Source organism: Crocodylus porosus, unplaced genomic scaffold (assembly GCF_001723895.1).
Source record: "Crocodylus porosus isolate Cpor-Errol unplaced genomic scaffold, CroPor_comp1, whole genome shotgun sequence".
Classification (NCBI taxonomy): domain Eukaryota; kingdom Metazoa; phylum Chordata; order Crocodylia; family Crocodylidae; genus Crocodylus; species Crocodylus porosus.
The window spans coordinates 59,253,559-59,275,485 of NW_017728950.1; the positions used below are offsets into that span (position 1 = coordinate 59,253,559).

At 42.6% G+C, this 21,927-nt stretch overlaps 1 protein-coding gene across 1 annotated transcript in view; it reads left to right on the plus strand.

Moving 5' to 3' along the window:
* Window positions 1–21,927, plus strand: part of GLIS3 (GLIS family zinc finger 3) — a 328,965-nt gene that overhangs the window by 11,316 nt on the left and 295,722 nt on the right. Inside the window, exon 2 of the mRNA XM_019555349.1 lies at window positions 2,857–3,337. Within this exon, the coding sequence (XP_019410894.1) occupies window positions 2,953–3,337 (385 nt within the window). The 5' untranslated portion in view covers window positions 2,857–2,952. The remainder of the gene's footprint in view (window positions 1–2,856; window positions 3,338–21,927) is intronic.

Genomic DNA, 21,927 nt, shown 5'->3' on the forward strand with positions numbered 1-21,927 from the left:
CTTTGGGCAGGGGGCTGGACTCGATGATCTCCCGAGGTCCCTTCCAGCCCTAATGTCTATGAAATCTATGAAATAAATATAAATAGTGGTATGTATGCATATCTGTGTGTATATATACACATATGCACACACATACATACATGCATATAAATAATATGTGTATATATAAATTGTGTCTGTGTATGTATATATAAATACACATATATACACACATGTATTCACACACATTATATAGGAGTAAGTATGGACATGCATATATATGTGTGTAAATACCACTTACACCACCTTGATCCTAACAGGGCTGAACAAAATTTTCTACAACAGTTGAGCGCATGATGTTTAGCTATTTTTCCTTAGATCATGGGTGGAGTGTTTAAACATTGTAGGGCACTGCAGGATCACGTTAAGCATGGAAATAGGCCCCTGGACTTCTCTCATGAACCCTTTGGCCCTGATTCATGTTAGTTTCCATTTGATTACACACAGAGTTAAATTTTTTTTGGTTCATGGTCAAAATTCTTAAGATAGAGCCCTGGGTGAATATATGAATATAAATACATCTGTACATTAAACATCAGATTTGTATACAAACTTCACTTGTTTGTGCAAACAGGACAATTAGGCCTCCGGTTCCTAAATCAACAAAATGCTTAAATGTGGTTAGTTTTAACCACATGAATGAATCTTTTGATTAAAATCAAGTATGCATTTTAGTGCTTTGCTGACTTGGGGCCTAGATTATGCCATTTGTTTGATATCGTAACCATCTATAATTTATACTCACAAATGCAGCTTCTCTCTACCACTCTGTGGATGTATATAAATGAGTAAACATGACATGAAAATTTAAGTGAAAAAACCCTCTGGTAAAGACTATGAGTTGCAAAATTCTTGTTGGTGTTATCTTGTATTGGACCAACTACATGATTGGGATAGGCAATCTGGACCATCCCGGCAATGGCATCACTTAAACCAGGAGTGGGCAAAGTCCCACATCAGAGTCCATTTCCCAGCAGCTCCTGCCCATGTTGCTGTGGCCAGTTTCCATGGAGACCCCAGCAGCAGCAGGGCAGTGACAGCATAGGGCCAGGGTTTCCATGGAGGCAGGATGTGAGGATGGGTGGGAAGCTGCTCTGGGGCCAGGATCTTGCAGTGGTGACAGAATGGTCTGGATCCGGGTCAGAACTGCGATCTGTTGCTCACACACCTCAGGCAAGGGGGTGCAGGCAGCGGCTTATGACCCTGCCCTGGCTCTGGACCACACTGTCACCACTGCAAGATCCCAGCCCCAGCTGTGGAGCAGCTCTCTGCCCAGTTGTGTGCCCTACTGGTGCCACTGGGGCCAGTCTCCATGGGAACCCTGGCCTTGTGGCCCTGTTGCTGCAGGGGTCTTCATGGAAACCAGCTTCAGCCTTGTGGGCAGAGTCTGCTGGGAAATGGAGTCCAGCCGCTGGCCAGATCTCCCATTTTGCCAACGCCCGACTTAAATGCTACCAAAATTATGGGCACAATTTAAAGGCAGTCTTGAAAATACGGCCTTATAATTTATTATCATTTAGAATGGCTATATGTGTAAATTTACATAATGGATTTCAATTACTGAAATTTCTTCTAGGAGCATTGCTCTACTGTGTTTTTCATAGTGGAATCTCAAAGAGTCTGCTAGAGTTCTGCCCCTTCCCCTCCCTACCACCCCTCCATCTTATTTTTTTATTTTTATCAACCTCAGAACGTGAACTGGCATTTTTTCATATCTGGGTACTCTGTTTTTCACCATATTGTTAATGAATAGTTTAGTTCATCTTGGTGCCAATTTTCAGTCAGTGGCTGCGTATGCATATTCAAATCATCCAGGACAACTCTTCCAGGTTTGTTTTCTTGACTAAAAAACTGACCTGTATGGAAGTTCAGACAAAGAAAAAAAGACCCTGCGGTACAGACAATGAGGGCTGTTAGGGATCCCTAGAGCACGCAACCTGGAGAGCACTGCAGGCTTTTCTTTGTCTCTTTCTTTTTTTTAAGTGAAGGGAGGCAGGGATTGGCAAGGGTCTGTGCCATGCACACAAGAGTCCTCCAGCCTTTCCCCTCTCCCATCCTGTGTTGGAGCCCAGCTAAGGCTGGGTAGGGCATAGGCTTGTGTGCTCCCCTGCACCCAAATGCTACATTGTGATTTAGGCAGGGAACAAGCCAGGAACAGAACACATTCCTGAAGTGCTTCAGCACTAGCTTTTTCCAGCCTAAAGCACTCATGGATTATGTTCTGCTCACTACTTGGCTGTGACTGACACAACTCTTCCTCCTGCTATGGGAGTGGGGAGAAAAGAAGCAAAGCACGCTGGGATTGTGGAGGTCAGCTCTGCCTCCATTGCCCGTGGAAAATTCTGTCTGCGGAGAGAGAGACTTCAGGGAAGCACTTCACTTGGATTGTTCCCCAGTTATTTTTCTCTCAAAGTGGCCATTCTGGGCTAAAAAATACCAAGATCTGTACACTCATTGCTTCCCCAGAGAAAGCTGGGACTCTCCGTGGAGAAACTGACTGCCTATCCAAGCCTAGTGGCTGGTTTTTTATTCCAAGCTGCTTTCCTTCCCTTCCTCAACATTTACTCCATTTCATGGCTGGTTTAGATGATGTGAATGCAGCTGACCTTATTGTAAACTTCTGCTCTTGAAGGGTTAGGTTTTCTCCTTATTGATTCTAAGTCAGTATTTAACTTTGCCTTCTTTATTTGCCCTATTATTCATACTTTGCTGCTCACAATCAATAATTTTTTCATGTAGAAAAATACTGTGCACAGTCTTGTCCTTATGTGTTATTTAATACAATATAATTAACTTTAAAAATTTGTTTTTTAACAGACTTAATGCACAATGGATTACTTACTGACCATGGACTGATGACATTGATATTGGTAGATTTGGAAAACACGTTTTGTACTTAGCAACTGCTTGACAATGAATGGGAGGTCATGCAGTATGAGCCACCGCACATCAGGTACTCCCCATGGACCTGGGATGATCAGTGGACAGCAGATTCCTCCGATCAGAGTTCAAACAGGAACACCCTGTTCATCTTCGAATAGCAGCACCCCAAGCCCAGCTATTGGGAACTTGTCTTCCAGCCTACATTTAAAGATGCCCCTGGGAGGAGGGGTCGCTCCTCAGAGCAACATCACTGATGGTACCATCCACCTCCCTGCTTTAAGTCCCAGGAGACAAGTGGTTACAAATGGGAAGCCTTTATTCCAAGTCCCACAGACTCCAGGGCTGCCAGCACCACAGTCTTTAAAGCCAAAGCAGCAGGAATACAGAAACAACTTCTCTACAAGCACGGTTAAAGGTAGGATTCATTTTCTAATGTTATTGAAAATATCCTTGTTTTATGATCCTTCCTTTTCTTGCTATCATATGCATATTAGTATTGACTTTAGGGTATAAGATCCAATTTCTATTATTGTGCCACCTTTATTATTATTAAAAAAGGGATATGTTGAAACAACCACAACAAAAATATCTCTTTATTTTCTACTATAATAGGTCCTGATTTCATTATTACTTTAAGATTTGCAACATCTGTTTGTCCCAACTTTTTGTATTGTCTGAAATGTGCCAGAGGGCTTATAATCATAATTCATCCTTTTCTTTGCTACTGTAATATCTTATTCCAACAAATTCAGATGGTCATTTCATTTGCTTGCGTGCCAGAATTGTGCAAGTGCTATAGGAAATATTCCCCATTGCATGCATGAGCGCAGTTTCCCATTGATGACTAAGAACTGCTCATTGATGGATGGAGCAAACGTTGTCATAGCTTTTGGAGAGAGTGTGCTGCAGAGTCTGTAAAATACTTCAGATATTTTGAAGAGTTGCTGCCCAGTGAGTGCCCTTCAACCATGACCTAGTATTTGATTGCAACCTGTTTTGGGGAATGACTGTGTGCGTCACAGTAGTTAGTAATGGCCAGAGCTCATAGGGTTTGGAAGCAGGTTCTGTTTGGATAGGCACACAAGTAGCAAGTACTACTTCAGAGGCTTACCTAACTGAAGCTCTTGAGTTTGCAAAACCAGACTGGAACTGTGGGATTTTAGTACCTTCTGATTCCAGGCAAGTTGGGAATACTGCAAATATACATATTTTTTCTTTTTAGATATAATAATTTATATATGGTATTTACTCAAATTCAGGATGTCAAATTTAAGACAACCCCCCAATCGTTATATTCTATACATGGAAAATTATACATTAGTAGAATCTAATGATTGGAGGGTCATCTTAAATTCATCACCCTCACTGCTGCAGCAAGGAAAGCAGAAGCAGGGGTGCAAGTGACAGGGAGTGACAGACAGCCTGGCTCCACTTCCCATCACTTGTTTCCCACAGAGCTTGACCTCCCACTTCAGCGCTTGCTCCTCCACCACCTGACCCCCACACAACCTGCCTCCACCACTTGCCCCTCCTGCCCTTTGCCTGTCCTCTGGCCACTTGACCCCTCTGCTGCCTGTCTCCTTGTGTTGTGTGCCATGCTGCTGGATGCCTCCGTGCCAGTTCCTATCCTACCCTGTGCCTCACCGAGTGGATTCCTGTTGCCTCTTCTAACTATGTATACTGTATTTTTACTTGATGCTTGATTCTAAGATGAGGCTTTGCTTTCCCCATGTTGAATGAGGAGAAATGCCTCATCTTGGAATCGAGTAAATACAGTAACGTGCAGATGTCCATTTTTGGTTCTGGAAATGGGGTTAATGGAGAGGAAGAAGGTTAAACTTTTTTTAAATATCAGGAAAAGTTTTTGGCTTGACATTTGAGTGAAAGTTTGGAGGAGGAGGACAAGGGTGCTTTTATTTCTATTGATCTGTGTCTCCTTGCTATTAACTGTTTCTTGTTATTCACTTCATTTTAAACATTTGCTAAAATCCATCTCTATTCACCAAGTCACTTAAGCATTTACTTAATTTTGAAAACACAGGTTGAAATTAATGGATCTTAAATAAATGTTGAACATTTAAGTGTTTAATTTAATCAGGCACTATGGTAACATGCATTTGCATAAGTACTTGCACAGTACTCCACTAACTGAGGACCACAGAGACCATCATGCATGGAGTCTACATACTGATGAACATGTACTGTGATCTTTAAAAGGATCTCAGTTGCTGGTTGACCAACCACTAGGTAAACTTTTATGTTAAGAATAAAACTGTCTTCTGCCCAGAGTAGGGTGGAAAGAACGGTAACCAGGCTATTGTCCTTTGTCATCTAAGGACTGTGGTCCTCATCACACTTTTTGTAAAAGTGTGCCCATCTCTCACCCTTGGGCCATTCAGCCCTAACAGATATGGAATGCAATGAGAGGGAAATGGAAGAACTCAGTGGAAGGGCTGCCACTAGGAAAGATTAAAAATAAGCAACAATGGTGAGATACTGTGGGGATGAGAAAAGGTGCAGTGTAGAGTAGCGCTAGCTAGGAAGTAAATGGGATTGACAATATAAGGAATTGAGACTAGAAGAGAAAAAGAGGAGGCAATGCTAATGGATACATACTTACCTCTTACCATATTACATACAAGACTTTCATTCCAAAAGCATGCAATATGGGAGGGAGACTGGCTTCTGTGCTGCCAAAACAATCTTGCCTTTCTCACCTTTACCAGTGCCTTCTCCATCTACCCTGCAACAATGCTCAATTTTTTTCCTTTGGAAGGCCATATATATATAACAGTTGCAGATCTTTGGGATCTATAGGGTGAACAGGAACTGTATAAAATATAAAATATTACAGTATTACATCTAAGAAAACATACAAGGTTCATTGTGTAGGGGCACAAGACTCTTTACTGCAGTTGACTAATTAGCTCCATAATAAAGCATCACCATCTACATGTGCAGTACTATTAGGCCAGAGTAAACTAATTAATTCCACTGTAGGATAGTACTGCCTGACATAAGTACTATCTTATGGCATAATTATTTACTCTGCCACAACCCATGTGTAGATGGTGACTGGGGTTGGCTGGGGCATGAGGGTCCGACAGTGTGGGGACTGCCTGCCAGCTAGGCCTGCATTGCCCTAGCCAGCCCCTCTACAGCACATTGAGCCAGGTTGGAGCAGCTCCAGGCTGGCAGGCTGAGCCCACCCTGCTCCCCTGAACTTCTTGCCAGCTGAGGCTCGATAGGCTGCAGTCCTGGGTACAGTGTAAATGCTGTGCCCAGGAGCAATTAACTCTGGTGCGAATTATGCTGGAGTTTATTCAGGTGCACTGATTTCATGTGTAGAGGCACCCAATTCTACTAATGTATTAGATAGTCAATATGATCATAAAAACATAGTTTCTTTTATATTTTACTTTCCTTACCTTTTACTCTCGTATATTTCCTTAACTTTCCAGTGTAGCTTCTTGTAGACTCAGTGCAAGTAAAATTATTATTCCATGAAAGTTTCTGAAGGCATTATTTAAATTCATGTATCTCAGGCAGTGATTCTCAGCCAGGGTGCCAGGGTACCTTGGAGTGCTGTGAGATCCTTAGAAGGGTGCCACAGGAAACATGAGGAGCTAAGGGAGATGTGAGGAGATAAACACATAAGCACAGGCTTGGGTTCACTGCTTTGTGGCTCCCCTGCCTCCACTGCTTAGGCCCCTGTGCAAGGAGGTAAGCAATGTAATAAATAAATTGGCTTTTGAAATGGGGTGCCACTAAATTCACACAACTTATGTAGGGGTGTCTTGAGCCTAAAAAGATTGAGAACCACTGATTTAGGGTTTTCATATAGTATGGCTAGATATAGATGTTAAAAACAATGTTTAATTTAGTTTTATTATTACAGCAACATAAAGGTTGCTTTTACCACGTATGTATGGTAATTAAGATACATATGCATTTTCAAATACAGGTGAATTTTATAGCACAAGACCAGTTTGCTAGGCAGTTTGTCCTCCACATTTGATAAAATAATTCATATAATTTTTATTCCAAATGGTAGGATAAGAAGAAAAAAAATGCATTATACAAAGGCTCAGAGACCCTGCTGGGCTCCTGATCCTCTTTAGGGACTTTGGAGATTACAATTTCTAGCACTTAATATAGCATTCACATTCTGTAAGCATATGTTTCACTCTCTTAGTTGTGATGGGCACTAGGAATTCTTGAAGAAAAAAATACTCTTAGATCAAATGGTGGCATTTAGTTTATTTTATATAAAAAGAGTGCAAATGTGAATTATGTTATAAAGCTACCTGCCATTTCTATCTTACAACAAAAATTGTAGTGTCTTCATTAGTTTAGCACTGCACTTTGAACTATGGCAGATGGGATAGTCCTGGGTTCAGGAATACATGATATGTTATCCCTATGAGCATCAGTTGAGATTTTGCCTAGTTTTGAGCTGTCAGAATTAACATTTCTGTTCAGCAGAGATTGCTAAAGTTTTATTACCGCACTGAACAGCTCCTACTTCAGCATGTCACATAGGATTGAATATCTGGTTCAAAAAAGACACAGTTTTCTTCTAATATCATTTGACCTAAGGAATCTGCATGGGGTATAGATGCAGGAGCCCATGAGTTTTCTACTTGCTTCCTCCATTGATGTGGTTTAGTGGTCCCCAGCTTTCACAACCTTTCTTATTTAACAAAACCTTGTACCTGATTAAAGGTTACACGTGTTGAGAATAGTGTTCATATCTCCAATAAGGTAGATCTATGTCTCATCCACTGTGCTGTGCTCAAAGCATCTGTTAAATCTTTATGCTTGACTATGCTGTCTGTAAAATAAGTCTATTCATGCTATTCATGTTCATAGTGCTGTTTGTGTGTTAAGCATACTCTTATAAAGGGTCGGCATAGAAAGAAAAGCTTATTTCTGCTGCTAGCTATTGTTATTAGTCCTTTAGCTCATGAAAACCATGAGTGACTTACATTTGTTGGTTATATCAGTATTAAAGCATAAATGACTATAGTACTTGGGGAATGGTGGAAAAATTCAGGAATTTTTTTTGGTATGGAAGGAAAAGCAAATGGTTTAGGTCAGCCCAAAATACAAGCTATTTTAGTAAAGGTACCTATAACAGACATTGGCAGTTCAGTCAAAAAAAAAAAAAAAAAAAGGAAAACTATAATAATCTATATTAACCACTAGTACACTGATCAAACCTTTCTTGACCTGGAGGACATTCTATTTTGTAATTATGTTGCAGTAGTTTCAAAGGAAACATTTCTAAAAATGGTACTTAACATCCTGTCCCATTCAGAATATCATTTCATAATGCATTTGTGTATGATGAGGATGCAGAACATACTGTTTTTTTCCTTACTCTCTGGATAAGAAAGGCAAGTCTGAACAAGCAGCATTGTATGTGTCTTTAGTTAGGTATATCATTATTTGGTTAAGTACTTCCTGTGTACTATTGATTGTGTAATGTGGTTACAACTGCAATGTTAACAAATGACAAAGAAAATATTAAACAGCATGTCATTTTTAGTACATTAAATAAAATGATAGAGACTAATTTTATTGTTAGAGAGGCATAGTTTTATGAATTCACATTAAGAACATAGCAAGTTTTGCAAATACAGAATGTTGTGGCATTTGCTGTTGGACAAGAGCATTTTGGCAGTGCTTTTGATTTTGATGAATCTGTTTGTATTTGATGGTTCCTTAACTAGCTTGTATTTATATGCACATGTAATTGGCTAATGGGTTAAGAGTTTAAATTAGGATTGTGAAAGGCTTAAATGCTTAAACTTTTAAATGATAAGTATATTTATACTGGTAATAGATTACCAGTTAATATTTAGCATGGGGCACAATCCAGCAGGGAAGGTAAGTGGTGCAGTGCCTCAGGAACAGGAAGGTAGCAGTGCAGGCAGGAGGGAGGAAGGGAAGAAGGAGTAAGGGGAAGGAGTGAGGGGGAACTAGTCCCCATAGCTAGTCTGCTCCCACCCTTCCAGTGCTCCAGCTGCTGCAGAAGGCTGGAAAAGCCCCTCATCTGCTGCCGCCACACATCACTTCATGTGGTCTGGTGGGGCTTGCCATTGCCTCTTCCTCACCCGTCAAAGGCCCCGGGGAACAGCTCCCAGCACTTTGTGTCCAAGCAGCTCTGTGCATGGCTCCCAGCTGCCCACACTGCTCCGGGCAGGTAAATGCAGCCCCTATCCCACACCCTGGGAGTTTTTACATGTGCAATTAAAATCATGATTAATCGCGACTAAGTTTTTTAATTGCACAACTAATAGCAAGAATTTTAAAAAAACATTTGACAACCCTAATAATCTTTTAATGATATATACATCCCTAGTTTAAATCTTCATGGATGAAACTGCAAGCAATAGTGACAATCTCTGATGAAAACAGACACATCTTTTTGGAGCTGGATGCTGCACAAGAAAATTTGAAGCCAAAAATTTGAAGCAGTTAGACACTATTAGGATTTCTGAAATTAGCTGTTTTACCTCCAAGTGATACATAGGCATCTTTCAGTTGAGAGGGTTCAACCAACCACATTTATTCTCTGGTAGAATATTGGCAAGCTATTTTGGAAATTATTTTTGATTTGCTAAATCTGTGTGGAATAGAAAACATATCCCTATCAGGTTCATCCTACAATGGGAATTTTTTTAAATATATCATTTCTTGGGAAATGTAACCTTACGATAAAAGAACATCTCTAACAAATGATCTCAAAAGAAGTTGGTGTTTATTACCTGGACAAATATATTTAAAAGGAAATTATGGGCACATTATCAAGCAGAGTATTATTTGAGCCTTGAAAGCTGCCAGCTATGATTCTTGATTGTACTCAAAACACTAGTAAAAAAAAGTGACTTTTTTTTAGATGTTTCTGCAGAAGAGTGTATGAGGAAAGAGAAGGCACAGCTACAGTCAAAAAATATAATGTTGTATTTTTGAATGTGATAGATACTACTGGTGCTGGAACGACATATGCCTTCCTGCAACAGTTAAAATAAATGGGAATCTCACTCTGTGCTTTGAGCAGTCAATACTACAAAAATGGGGCAAATGTGAAAAGAAAACACCATAGAGTTCAAAGAGAATTCAAGACCCTAACAAGAGCATTTTTTGTCCCATGCAGTGCACATTTTTTGAATCTCAAATTCAACAGTGCTGTGAATTGTTGCACAGTTGTGACATTTTTTGATGTAGTTCAAAGTATTTGTACTTTTTCCTGTGGCCGTGCTGCAGTGCTGGGCTATAATGAATGAACATGTGATCCACCTGTTTCCAGAACTCGTATGTAAAATGAGATGGCAATGTTGAATTGATAGTCCATATATTTTGCTAGAAGAATCTTAGAAGCCTATGATGCTCTATTTTCAATTTCAATGAAACCAGAACCAAAAACTTAAAGAAATGCCAAGGAGCTGCCTCACAAAATCTGTTGACTATAAATTTTTGTGCAGCATGGTACTTTAGAATCATATCCTTTATGAAGTCAATGCCACAAGTAAAATGCTTCAAGAAGCTGAAGTAGATATCAATCAAACCATGCGTCCTTTAAGGGCCTTGAAGGATTTCATTGTAAATTACCATTGTGAGTAAGGGATTCACAAGTGCTATGTATCAAGTGTCAAATGCTTTGCACAAGAGCCATACTGGTACAGAGCTTTTTGAGCAAATTAGCAGAGAACATGAAACTGAGAATGACTGCAAACATGTTGAAAGAGAAGAGTACATTTCAGAAGGATCTAGACAGATTGGAAAGCTGGGCTGGAGCTAACAGAATGTTCAATGCCGAAAAATGCAAACTGCTACACCTTGGGAGGAATGATCAAAATTACAAGTTCAAAATGGGGGACACTTAGCTGGATGGCCACCCTACAGAAAGGGGTGTTGGAATCATGGTAGATCATAGACTCAATATGAGTCTACAGTGTGATGCAGTTACATGAATGGTATATGCAGTTTTGGGATGCACCAATAGAAGTGTATCCCTTTGGCCCAGCACTGCTCAGCAGCAGCAAGGGCCAGGTTCAATTTTGAGGTACTAAATATATTTTTCCTTGGCTTGAGTCCCCACCCAGACCATCTGGGAAACACTAAATGAATAACTAGGGTATCCCACATAAAAACTCCCTCCTCACAAGCAGTGTAAACACAAAAGACAGATTTATAATAGAAAACATAGGAAAACACCAAATGCAGGTTAAAACACTACTACTTACAAGACATAGTTTATAGGTTGTGCTGCACCAGGGGAAGTTGCTAGGGAGCGTAGTCCTCCTGTGGTGCAAGGGGCCCCTCATTGCGCTTGAAGGAATGGTAGCGTGCCAATGTTTGCTCCCACAGAGAGGCTGTATGTGTATGTGTGGAGTGATTGCAGCTCCAGACAGCATACACACACCCCAAAATTTCTGGACTGGATTATATGGCCTGCTGAAACAAAACTGCAGGAAAGACTCCAAAAGGAGCCAGGGTGACTGATTAATGGCTACAGCCAGCCCAACCCCACAGCTTGACTATAACAAAGGACCATCAAAAGAAACAAGGGGAAAGACCAGACCTACTCACTAGGCCTGAGCTGCAGGTGGTTTGGGTCATGTCTCCACTGGGAGCAGAAAGTTGCAAATCTCAACCCTGGCCCAAAACTGGCAGGATTAGAAACTCCCAGGTTCCAACCCTGTTTACATTGCCAGGCCTAACTCCTGGCCAGCGAATCCAAGGAACTAATACCCTTTTCCCCAGTATTGATCCCTTAAAAACTCAAAAGAAAAAAGAAGTTGGAAGAAAAGGAGACAAGAGCACTGGGACAATTCTCCCTCTCTCCCTTCTACCTGAACTTCCCTTTTTGCTATCTGCAATGCTTCTCCCGTAGAGAAGACTTCACTCTTCAGCAGCCCCCAGGAGCTTCTCTTCCCCACCCTCCAACCAGCCTAGCTCCCCTTGTATCCCTTTGCATGACATCATCCTGGCTTTGTCCAGTCAGGGAGCCCTGGGCTCCAGTTCCTCTCCCAACCAATCAGCCTGAAGAATCCTATGCTTCCCCTGGCCAATGAGGCCAGAGGGTTTTACATATTTTCCTCAGATACAGACCCCAGGTTGCCAGGTGCTGCCATGGCACATGGCCAAAACACAGGGGCCATCTTGCTTACTTGAAAAACATACACAGAAAACCACAATATAGACCCAAGTGTGTGTGTGTGGGTGTTACAGAAGCATAGGTACAAGACGTGGGAGGTAATAACGTTTCTCTACGTGAGGCTGATTAGATCTCATCTAGAGTACTGCATGCAGTTTTGGTCTCCACATTTTAAAAAGCACATGGAGAAGTTAGAGAGGGTCCAGAGTCAGGTGGCAAAAATGGTAAGGGCTTTGGAAGGCAAGTCATCCTAAAAGAGGCTGAAGAAGCAGGCATGTTCAGCTTGTGGAAGAAATGCTTAAGAGGGGACATGATAGCAGCCTTCTATCTGAAGGGCTGCCAAAAAGAAGGCGGCAAATATCTTTTCTCTCTAGCTGCAGAGAGCAAGATGTAAACCAATGGCTTGAAGCTGTAGTAAAATAGGTTTAGACTGGATATTAGGAAAACTTCAATGTTAAAACAGTGAGGCAATGGAATAGACTGCCTAGGGAAGTTGTGGAATCTCCATTATTGGAGGTATTTAAACAGAGGTGGAGAACAATGGTCAGGGATGATCTGGGAATAGCTATACCTACAGTCTGCTATGGATATTTTCCATGCTTATGGTCTTTGCTGCTTGCCACATGGAGCTAGGAAGGAATTTTTTGCCCCTTCTGATGCTGCATGTGTCAGGATTGTTTTTTTTCCCCTCTTCCTCTGATGCATTGGGTGTTGGCTGCACCCAAAGCTGGGGATTTTGACTGGGCTGGGCCAGTGCTCTTGTTGGAACTAAAACCCAGAGGTTTCTGGCTAGAGAGTCATGTCCTTCTGCTCAGGGTCAGACCAATTACCATACTGATATTCAGGAAGGAATTTTACCTCATGGTTAGTTTGGTACAGACTATGGGAGGTTTTATCTTCCTCTGCAGCAAGGTGGGATGGCCCTCTTTCTTGCATCTCTTAAAGAATATTTTAATAACTGTCATAGCAACAGTACATGAGCTGTCATTGTCCCCCTGCTTTACCTGTGGTAGGTTAGGATGTTGTATCTTCTGGTTGCGTCAAGGTTTCTTGTGTAGTTTAGACACAAGAAATTAGACAATGGATTTGTATAGGATGGTTTGGACAGGAATGATCCTGCGTCAGGCAAGGGGTTGGACTAGATAAGAGTAAAAATTACAGCATGCATGCTGAATTCAGCCAACAGAGCCTCTCTATCTGGTCACTGTGCTACTGGAAGATATCCAGAGTTAGACCCCTTAGCCCTGTTAAGCATGGCCATAGACCATGAGCTTGGCTCATCACCACTGGACCGTACAGAACCCTTGCCCACACTGGACCCTGTGCTTCTGCTGCTGAACCGTGTGTGGCCCTGCACCATCCGCTGCCAGATCATCCACCACCCCCACTGGACCTTGCATTGTACCTGCCTTGTTGAACCCTGCACCCCTCCTACCTCCACCCCACCAGAGCCTGTGCTCCTGCCCTTGCCATACTCCATGCCACCACTGCTGCCACAACTGTGGCTGCTCTTATATCTTAGGTTGCATCTGGCTGACTAGAAGCCCTGCTGTCCAAATCCAGCCTGGGGCCCCAACTAAGCATGAAGATAAGCATAACATTTAAGATAGTTTCTGCTAAGAAAACAATGTCAAATACAAACCGTTAAGAGAATGTTTGATTATGAGGCCAGAAATGAACTGTTAACTAACTTAGACAAGAACTATAAAGTCATTTTTTTCTATTTTTGTTCTGGATATTGCCATGTAGCCACTTGAAGAAGGATTTTTTACAAGTTGAGGTACACAATAAGCTATTCAGGTTATTCTGTGATGTCTCAGAAACTTCATAAATGCTCTGCATCTTTCCAATAAACTTCCAAGTTTTGACAGGCAATGTAAACATGGAATGTAATGTATGTAAAAGTTGACTGGAGTTAATATGTAAAAGTAAGTGGTTGTGTTTTCCCCCCCCAAAATATCTATTACACTCATGAGTCCATAAATCCAGTATTTGTATGTGCTGTAAGTAGAAAATGCAGTTTTGTTCACAATTTAAACTTTACATATTTACATCCTATAGGCTAGGGACAGGCATTCAAAAAAGCCTGAGCCTGAATTGATTTAATCTTTGCAGGTTAGTCTAACCTGGCTAGGCTGAACTGGTTAGTAACTGCACAGAGATCCCCTCTGGACTGAGAAAATGCAGGTACATGCCTACAGTGGCTCAGGTTAGAAGCCAGGGGGTGCTAGGGCAGCCTTCCCTCCCCTTCCATAGTGCTGAGCTGAGGGGGGGGCATGGTCAGGCCCCAGAAGGAGGCTCTGATTAAGGAAGGTGTTACAGCATGAGTCCATTGCCGGACTCACTGGTCAAACCCCAAGCCCCTAGAGCCTGTCCCTACCTGGTCCAGAAGGTGCCCGGGTCAGAAGGAGGTGATTGGCACTTACTGGGATGGGATCCTGTGCTGGATCTGTGCATGATGCAGCTACGCTGCTTTATGAGCTCCCTCTGGGCTTGGATTGGCAGTGTGTGGCTGATTGATGTTAGCCTGGCACGCCACCATGGAAGATTTAAAAGGCACTGAGGGAGGGGAGGAAGCCTGCTGTTAAAGCCTGGAGGCAGGAGGCTTGCCCTGGCCAAGGAGGATGAGGAGGGCAAGGCCCCAGTGAGAATCCACTTGAATGAGTCAGAGAGAGAGCCAGGAGGCTCTATGCCTTAGTGAGAGTTACATGACGCCTAAGTTAGAGAATGGCACTATAGAAGAGGTTTTGTTTATTTGTAGTTTTTTTCTTTATATATTATACAACAGTTACATGGGAAAAGAAGGTAGGGATATAAGTCTAGTCAAAGGGGTTCAGTGATCCTCATTGGCTTACCTGAAAAAGGAGAAACAACCCTGGATAGGGAGATTACTTCTGAGAACGCCGTAGGGTTTTGAATAAAGTGCCTTGCAGTTGGCATCAGCACTTAGAGGTCAAAAATCATCATCTGCAGTGGCTGGCAAGTGGACAGGATGTAGGGGAGGCGGAGCCCCACATCAGCCTCAGTGGTGCTGTGAATAAAGCCTGGATGGGGACCCAGATGAGTTTACATTGAATTCCTCTTCTATAGTTTTCATTAAGATGTGGCAGGTGAGTTAGGGATAGGATCTTGTGCGGGAGGTTTCTGTCTCTTCAAATCACGGTGTGGCCAGAGACGTGACAGAGGGGTTCCCCCTCGCTGCTCCTGACCAGCCCAGCAGGGAGTTGATAACAGCATTTATAAGCCGATCAGAAAACAAAAGCCTCTCTCATAATTTCAAGCTGCTCTTAAACAACATTTTCCAAGGAAGGAATGGAGGGATGGCATTACCAGATACATAAATGATGCGAGCACCAGGAGGCTGGGAGGACATGGTGACCACCTGCAGGTGAGGGTGTGGTGGCGGTGAGCACGGAGCTCCTGCATACAGCTGCGGCAGTGTTGGTGGCAGCAGGGGGTAGGGTGTCGAGTGCCAGCTGGTGGTTAGCAACCACCCGCAGACAGGGTTGGTGGTGTTGGTGGAGGGGGGAAGGGGTGGCAAGTGGCAGCCCCCCTGCAGGCTGGCGGTGCTTCTGTTAGGGGGTGCACTGCCTAGCTCAGGGTGTACACGTGCACCCACAAACACGCCCTACGCCTTGTCAATGACGAGCTGACCTACTGATTAGCTCCAAAAAGCCCTAAGCAGACACTGTTCTGTCTGCCTTTGTTCTATCTGCCTTACACAAACACCTTTCAGCATTAGCTAGCATACTACATGTTGGCTATAGTTCGTGGTGTGGGAGGGGGGAATCCTTGCTTGAGCAGGGATGTGGGAGGGAGCAGGAGGAAGCAAGGCAGATGCTGTTGTACCTGCTGTCTCTGCCGGAGCACTAGCGAGGGAGCAGAGGGGTGGAGCCAGCCCTGCTCTGGAGCAGAGAGCCCCACCCATGACTGCAAAGCATCTGGGATGCTGGGGGACTCTGGTTTAAGTTAAATCAGGAAAGGGTCTGGGACAGACATTGCGTAAACCAGTTTGACCCAACTCAGTTCAACCACGTTTATCTCACACTGGTTTCAGCCATTTTGCAACTAGTTTATGTGCACTGAACATCCATTCTGTTACAGGTTTAAACCAGTTTCTGATCACATAAACCGGTTTATGTGTAATGTCTGTCCCTAGCCATAATGGCTAAGATTTGGGTGATGGCTCTTTCTTGAATTCAGTTGCAAGAAAAATGGTGGAGAGTATTAATCTGAACAATGCCATCAACAAGTTGGTATGTATTAAAGCATGAAATATGAAATTCACTGAGGATACTAGTTGATAGTCCCAAATCTTGGTGAAAAAAATGCTTTCTTGCACTGCTTGTTTATTTACTTTGCTTTATACTTGCTGACTTATACTCTTTTAGCGTCTTATTAGGGAACTGGCTAGGAAGCTAATTGGGGGGAGGGTGAAAAAAGTATTAAAAATAAGCTAAAGTCAGACTATTTTGGATGTGCCCAAAGTCAAAATGCAGAAAATTCTTACCATTAAATATCATACTTACAAAAATTTTCAGGATAATTTATTTGACAGTGCTCTTCCAGTAAGCTGAATTTAATAAAACTGAATCTTTTCCAACCAATTCAACTCAACATTTTTCCTTTTAAATGTAGTTATACTCATAAAAATGGTTATGTTTTTGCACTTTTCTACTCACCATGTCTGCTCTTTGTGATTTTTGCCCATTTAATTTCTTGTTCTCTGGCAAAAGTAAAATTTCCCTATTCTTTTTCTTCCTTTTATCCCAGTTTATGCAGCCAACTATTTTGTAGGAGTGAGCTGGCCTAAATCTCATCTTTCACACTGTTTACTGAATTGCACTTGCAAAATCCTTATTAATGGCAAAGATGCATACACCAAGGATAAAGAAGTGTGAGTTACATATCTTATGGTGAGATTGCAGCAGTGTTGCTTAGAAAAAATCCTTTATACTCTGAAGCTTTGGAAAATTGATCTTAAAATTGTTGCATGACTATAAATTTAAAACCTATACTACTATTTTAGAGTCATTTTGAAATACAGAACCTCCATATAAGTTTGGACAACTTGGCAACAGAATTATTTTCACTCTTTTTGGGTAGGAATTACTTCGACAGCTAACCATAGGATAATATGGGCGGTAAGATCTCAATAGAAAGCTTATAGAAGGAGGTAGGGTGGCTTTATTCCTATTTTGCTCTAGCTCTGCCTCTTAACACTCCATGTTAATTTCATATCCTGTGTTTAAATAGCTGATCAACTTCCTTACTAGAAATGTGATAAATGCTTTTGCAGTTAGTCTGTGAGGCTCAGATCCTCAAAGGTATTTCAGTTCATGTCCGTGTTAATTAAGTGATTAGGTATCTTTAGCATCTCAGCCCAAACTCCTGGGAATACAAACCGTCTTTATTCTATTTGACATGCCTCTGGCACTCTATGCATATGCACAAATCACTTTCCTGGATTATCACCATCTTTTTTGTATCCCTTTTCTGGCTCCCCTTTTCCACTACGGCAAGCAGAAATTACTGGCCCTACAATTTTGAAGTAGTTTACCATCTGTTCCTGTCTAATCTATAACAGGGCTCCAAGACACCAACCTGTATCTTTGTTCCACATAGATTCCAATTTTGACTCCCTATTACTAAAGTTTTCCATTAAGCACTTTTGTGCTTCTTTCATGCTGCCCCACATGGGTGACTGGTGCCTCCGCAGCGACCAGTCAGCGACCAAGGGAGGATGGTTTCCACGGCCAATCTTGCTGTCTGGGAAGTGGCCACGGCACTTCATCTGGCACTCCCACTCTCTGACTGGCACTCTCAGGGGTGGACACCAGTGCTCTCAGGGGATGCACATGCACCCCGTCTACCCCCTACATGTTGCCACTGCTGCCCCACATACATGTGAGGAGTTTCCTTTAAATACTGAAGAATCTCAGTATCCTCCTTCAAAACTTCCTTAAAATTCTACATTTTCATGATGATTACAATAATCTCCATCATGATTAGGTCGATAGTTTTACTATGGCCACTCTTTTTCATGCTTATCTGTATCAGTCCATTGTTTCTTTTTGCTCTTCCTAATGTGCTTTATTTCTCCTTGTGCTGTTAGCGTTTAAACTCTTTAAGGTACAGAGAACTCCTTGGTACGTGTTTGTAAGGCACCTAGTACATTGAGTCCAAATGAGTACCTAGTTTTTAGGTACTAGCTATAAAAATAATATGATGATGATGATTTTTACTTTGGTAGCAGTGGGCTGTCCATGTGTGATACAAGGTAGGACTTGTATGGATGCCAGGGCATTCCTTTAATCAAGGGAGTCGCATCTGATTCTTTGCTGGCCAACCTTTTCCATTACACCTGAGTACTTGATGGTTGTAGTCAAGAATCAGGGCCTTAGAATCAAATTCTAACTATAATCTTGCAACCCTCTTGAAATCAATTGACTTGAAATGCATGGATTTAACTAAGGCTGAACTTGTAGTGTGATATGGAAATATCTGAGGTGGGTCATGAAAAGCCCCAAAAAGAGTCTGTCCAGATTATCTCTCAGTTGGACATCTTTGTAACCCACAAGAAAACAAAGGTCCTTTCCATAATATGCTTCTGATAAGCAGTAAATGTGTTGCCTGAAACTCCTCATATTAGTGGGTTTGAGTTCTCTTATATTTTTGTTGAAAATTTGATAGTCTGACTGAACACTTCCAGCAGTAAAGTGGGACATTAAACCAGGATTGTGTGTGGAAGAAGAACATGCTTGATATAGGAGGTAATTTGGACTCTTCAGTGCCCCCCAAAATAGTTGCTAATTCTATCAAGGCAGGTTTTTTGTTTTTTTTTCTCGGGGGTGGGAGAGTAGGGGGGTTACTAGCTACGGAAAAAGGGGCAGCTCAAACTGTTAAGCTGTGTGAGAACTGTGAACTTGGTAAGCAAGGATCATTTGTCTGTAGTTGTCAACAAAGCCTTGTTTCACTAGGAACAATAATCACACAGGTTTGTGAGAAGTGTTATGTGCAAAAGCGTTAATCAGTAAGCAGCTTGAGCCACACTTGAAATCTCTTTTACATAGTTATTTTGCTCTTTAGGACTGTTGTTCTTATGTGTCAGTTGGCACAGTCTGAAAAAGAAGTTCATCAGTATGCTGTGTGGCTCCTTACATAGAAAGCTTGACTCAGTCTTATTTTGTTTTTCAGTTGTTCTCTTTAATCAAATTTCAGCCATTTATAGGCCCGATTATTGACTATGTTTAAATACAGCAAAGTGATTAAATGGTAATGATCTTAGTTTGTATCCAACATGACAGGTTTTCCAGCTTCATGCATACTTCAGGAGTTTGGACTGGTTAAAAAACCAAACAAGACTTTATCATAGGGCAGTCACAAATGGGGACTTGTAACAACTGGCTGGCAGATTCATTTGGAGCCAACAGAAAAAGGCCTGGCTAAATTCTTTCACCAGGTTTGGGTCTTGCCAAAAAGACAGTATTTAGTTCGTAAAACTCCTTCAGCTTAGTTCTGGTATAATTTTTATGGTTTGGATAAAAATGCTGGAAATGATTTTACCGAAATTTCACTGTGGGCTTGACATACTGCAGATAGAGTATATTTGAGGTTTATTTCCCCTAATTTCCATATAAGCTATAATATGTATGTTATTGGCACAAGGGGTTCATTTGGCAGTGGTTATTTCAGATTTCTTTTTATTTTTACTTGTCATGGTTCAAATTTAACTCAGCTCCTGAGCATAAATGATCCATATGACACACAGGTTTTCACATTTAATTTCACACAACCCACAAATATGATTCTGAAGAAGTTATCTTGAACGTGAAATTCTGTACTTTTCTTTTTCCTTTTTTTCCTTTTTTTCAAGTTAAAAAATGAAAGCCAGAAAAGCTAGCAAACATACAGATCCACACGGCCAGAACACCACAGGCAACTTACAACTGTCCCTCAAGAGAATTAGGCCTGGTGCCAAAATGGATCTGCTTTTATATTGGAACTCTAAAATCCCTCAAGAGTATTAGGCATAATGCCAGCATGTATCCATTCTGTTAGGATTTAATTTAGCTCTTGTTATAGCCAATCTCTCACCATTTTCCAGTGCTTTTAGTTTATGGCAATTAGTTTTTATCCAAAATACAGTATACCAGAAAACTCCTATCAAACAAAATACCTATTTATAAGCTCCCAGATGCCAAATTTTCTTCTGTTAGACTGGTACAGCCTTAAAGAAGGTAATGGGCTTTGTTGGTCATGGGCATATGCTATCTTTCTGCTTCACTCTGTGAACAGGTTGCAATAGTAAAAAAAATCTGAAAACTGCTCTGTTGGAGGCCTGCAGCTGCCAAAGTGGGCATTAGTAGCTGCAGAGGAGACACAGACAAGCTGTAAGGAGATCATATACTGATTCAGTAAAACCACTAGGCAGCTTCCAGTCATGAGACTCTTGGGCTAGGGACAGATTTTCAAAAATCCTGAGCCTGAATTGATTCAATCTTTGCAGGTTAGTCTAACCTGGCTAGGCTAGACTGGTTTATAATTGTACAGACATCCTATCTGGACTAAGCAAATGCTGGCAAATGTCTGCAGCAGCGTTCCCTCTAAGCAGTGCAGCATGCGTGGCCACATAGGTGCGCCTGGCTGCGTGGCATGAGCACAGCCGTGGACACCACACGACTTAGAGGGAATGCTGGTCTGCAGTAGCTTAGGCTAGAAATCGGGGGGGAGGGGGCGCTAGAGCAGCCCTCCCTTCCATTCTACAGTGCTGAGCTGAGGGTGTTGTAGCCAGGACCTGACAGGAAATTCTGAATAGGGAGGGATTCCTCGGCCCCCACCCCCCAATGTTGATAACAGAGCATTGAGTTACAGAGCAGGGAGTTACACAGGGAGTTGTTAGCATTTATCAGCCAATCAAACAAAACAACAGCCTTCAAGCTCTTCTTAAACAACTTTATCCAAGGAAGGAATGGAGGGACATTACCAGCTACCTTTTGATTAACTCTAAAAAGCCCTAAGCCGACACTGTCCTGTCTGCCTTTGTCCCATCTCCCAAAGCAGGGATGGTAGCCAGCATGTGGTATGCTAGTTTATGCTGAGAGGTGTTTGCATAAGGCAGAGGGCAGGTGAGAATCCCTGCTTGAGTGTGGAGTGGTGAGGGAAAGGAGGAAGCCAGGCAGATCCCGCTGTACTAGCAGTCTCTGCTGGAGCTGCAGCCAGGGAGCAGAGGGGAGGGTCCAGCCCTGCTGGGCTGGAGCACAGAGCAGAGCCTTGCCCAGAGTTGCAAAACATCTGGGATGCTGAAGGACTTTGATTTAACTTAAACCAGGCCCCACATGGCCCCGTCCCCCACTGGCTCCTGCAGCCCCCGCAGTGGCTGCCGCACCCAACCCCACCCATCCTACTCCCCCAGAACTCCTAGTGGCTGCCCCACCTGGCCCTATTCTCCACTTGCACCCCCAACCCCCTCATGACTGCCCCCCCCACCAGCCTCCAGCACTTAAAAAAAAAATCCTCTACTCACCACAGGGGCAGCACAGGGCAGTGGGGGGCAGCAGGGTCCGGGCTGGTGCCACTGGGGCTGTCACCTTGCCCCACACTGTGGGGGAGGGCCCAGTGACCCCAACAGCAGCTGAAACTGCTGGTGAGTGCCGTTTTTTTTTTTAATTTCCCAGGATGCTGGGGTTGGGGGACAGGGATTGGGGTGGCTTGGAGGGCTGGGGGGATGGAGCCTGGTGGGTCAGTGATGGGGGGGGCCTTGTGGGGCAGGTGAGGGGTGAGACCAGGCAAGGCAGCGATCACGGGGTCAGAGAGCAGGCTGGGGGTGTGGCTGGGCA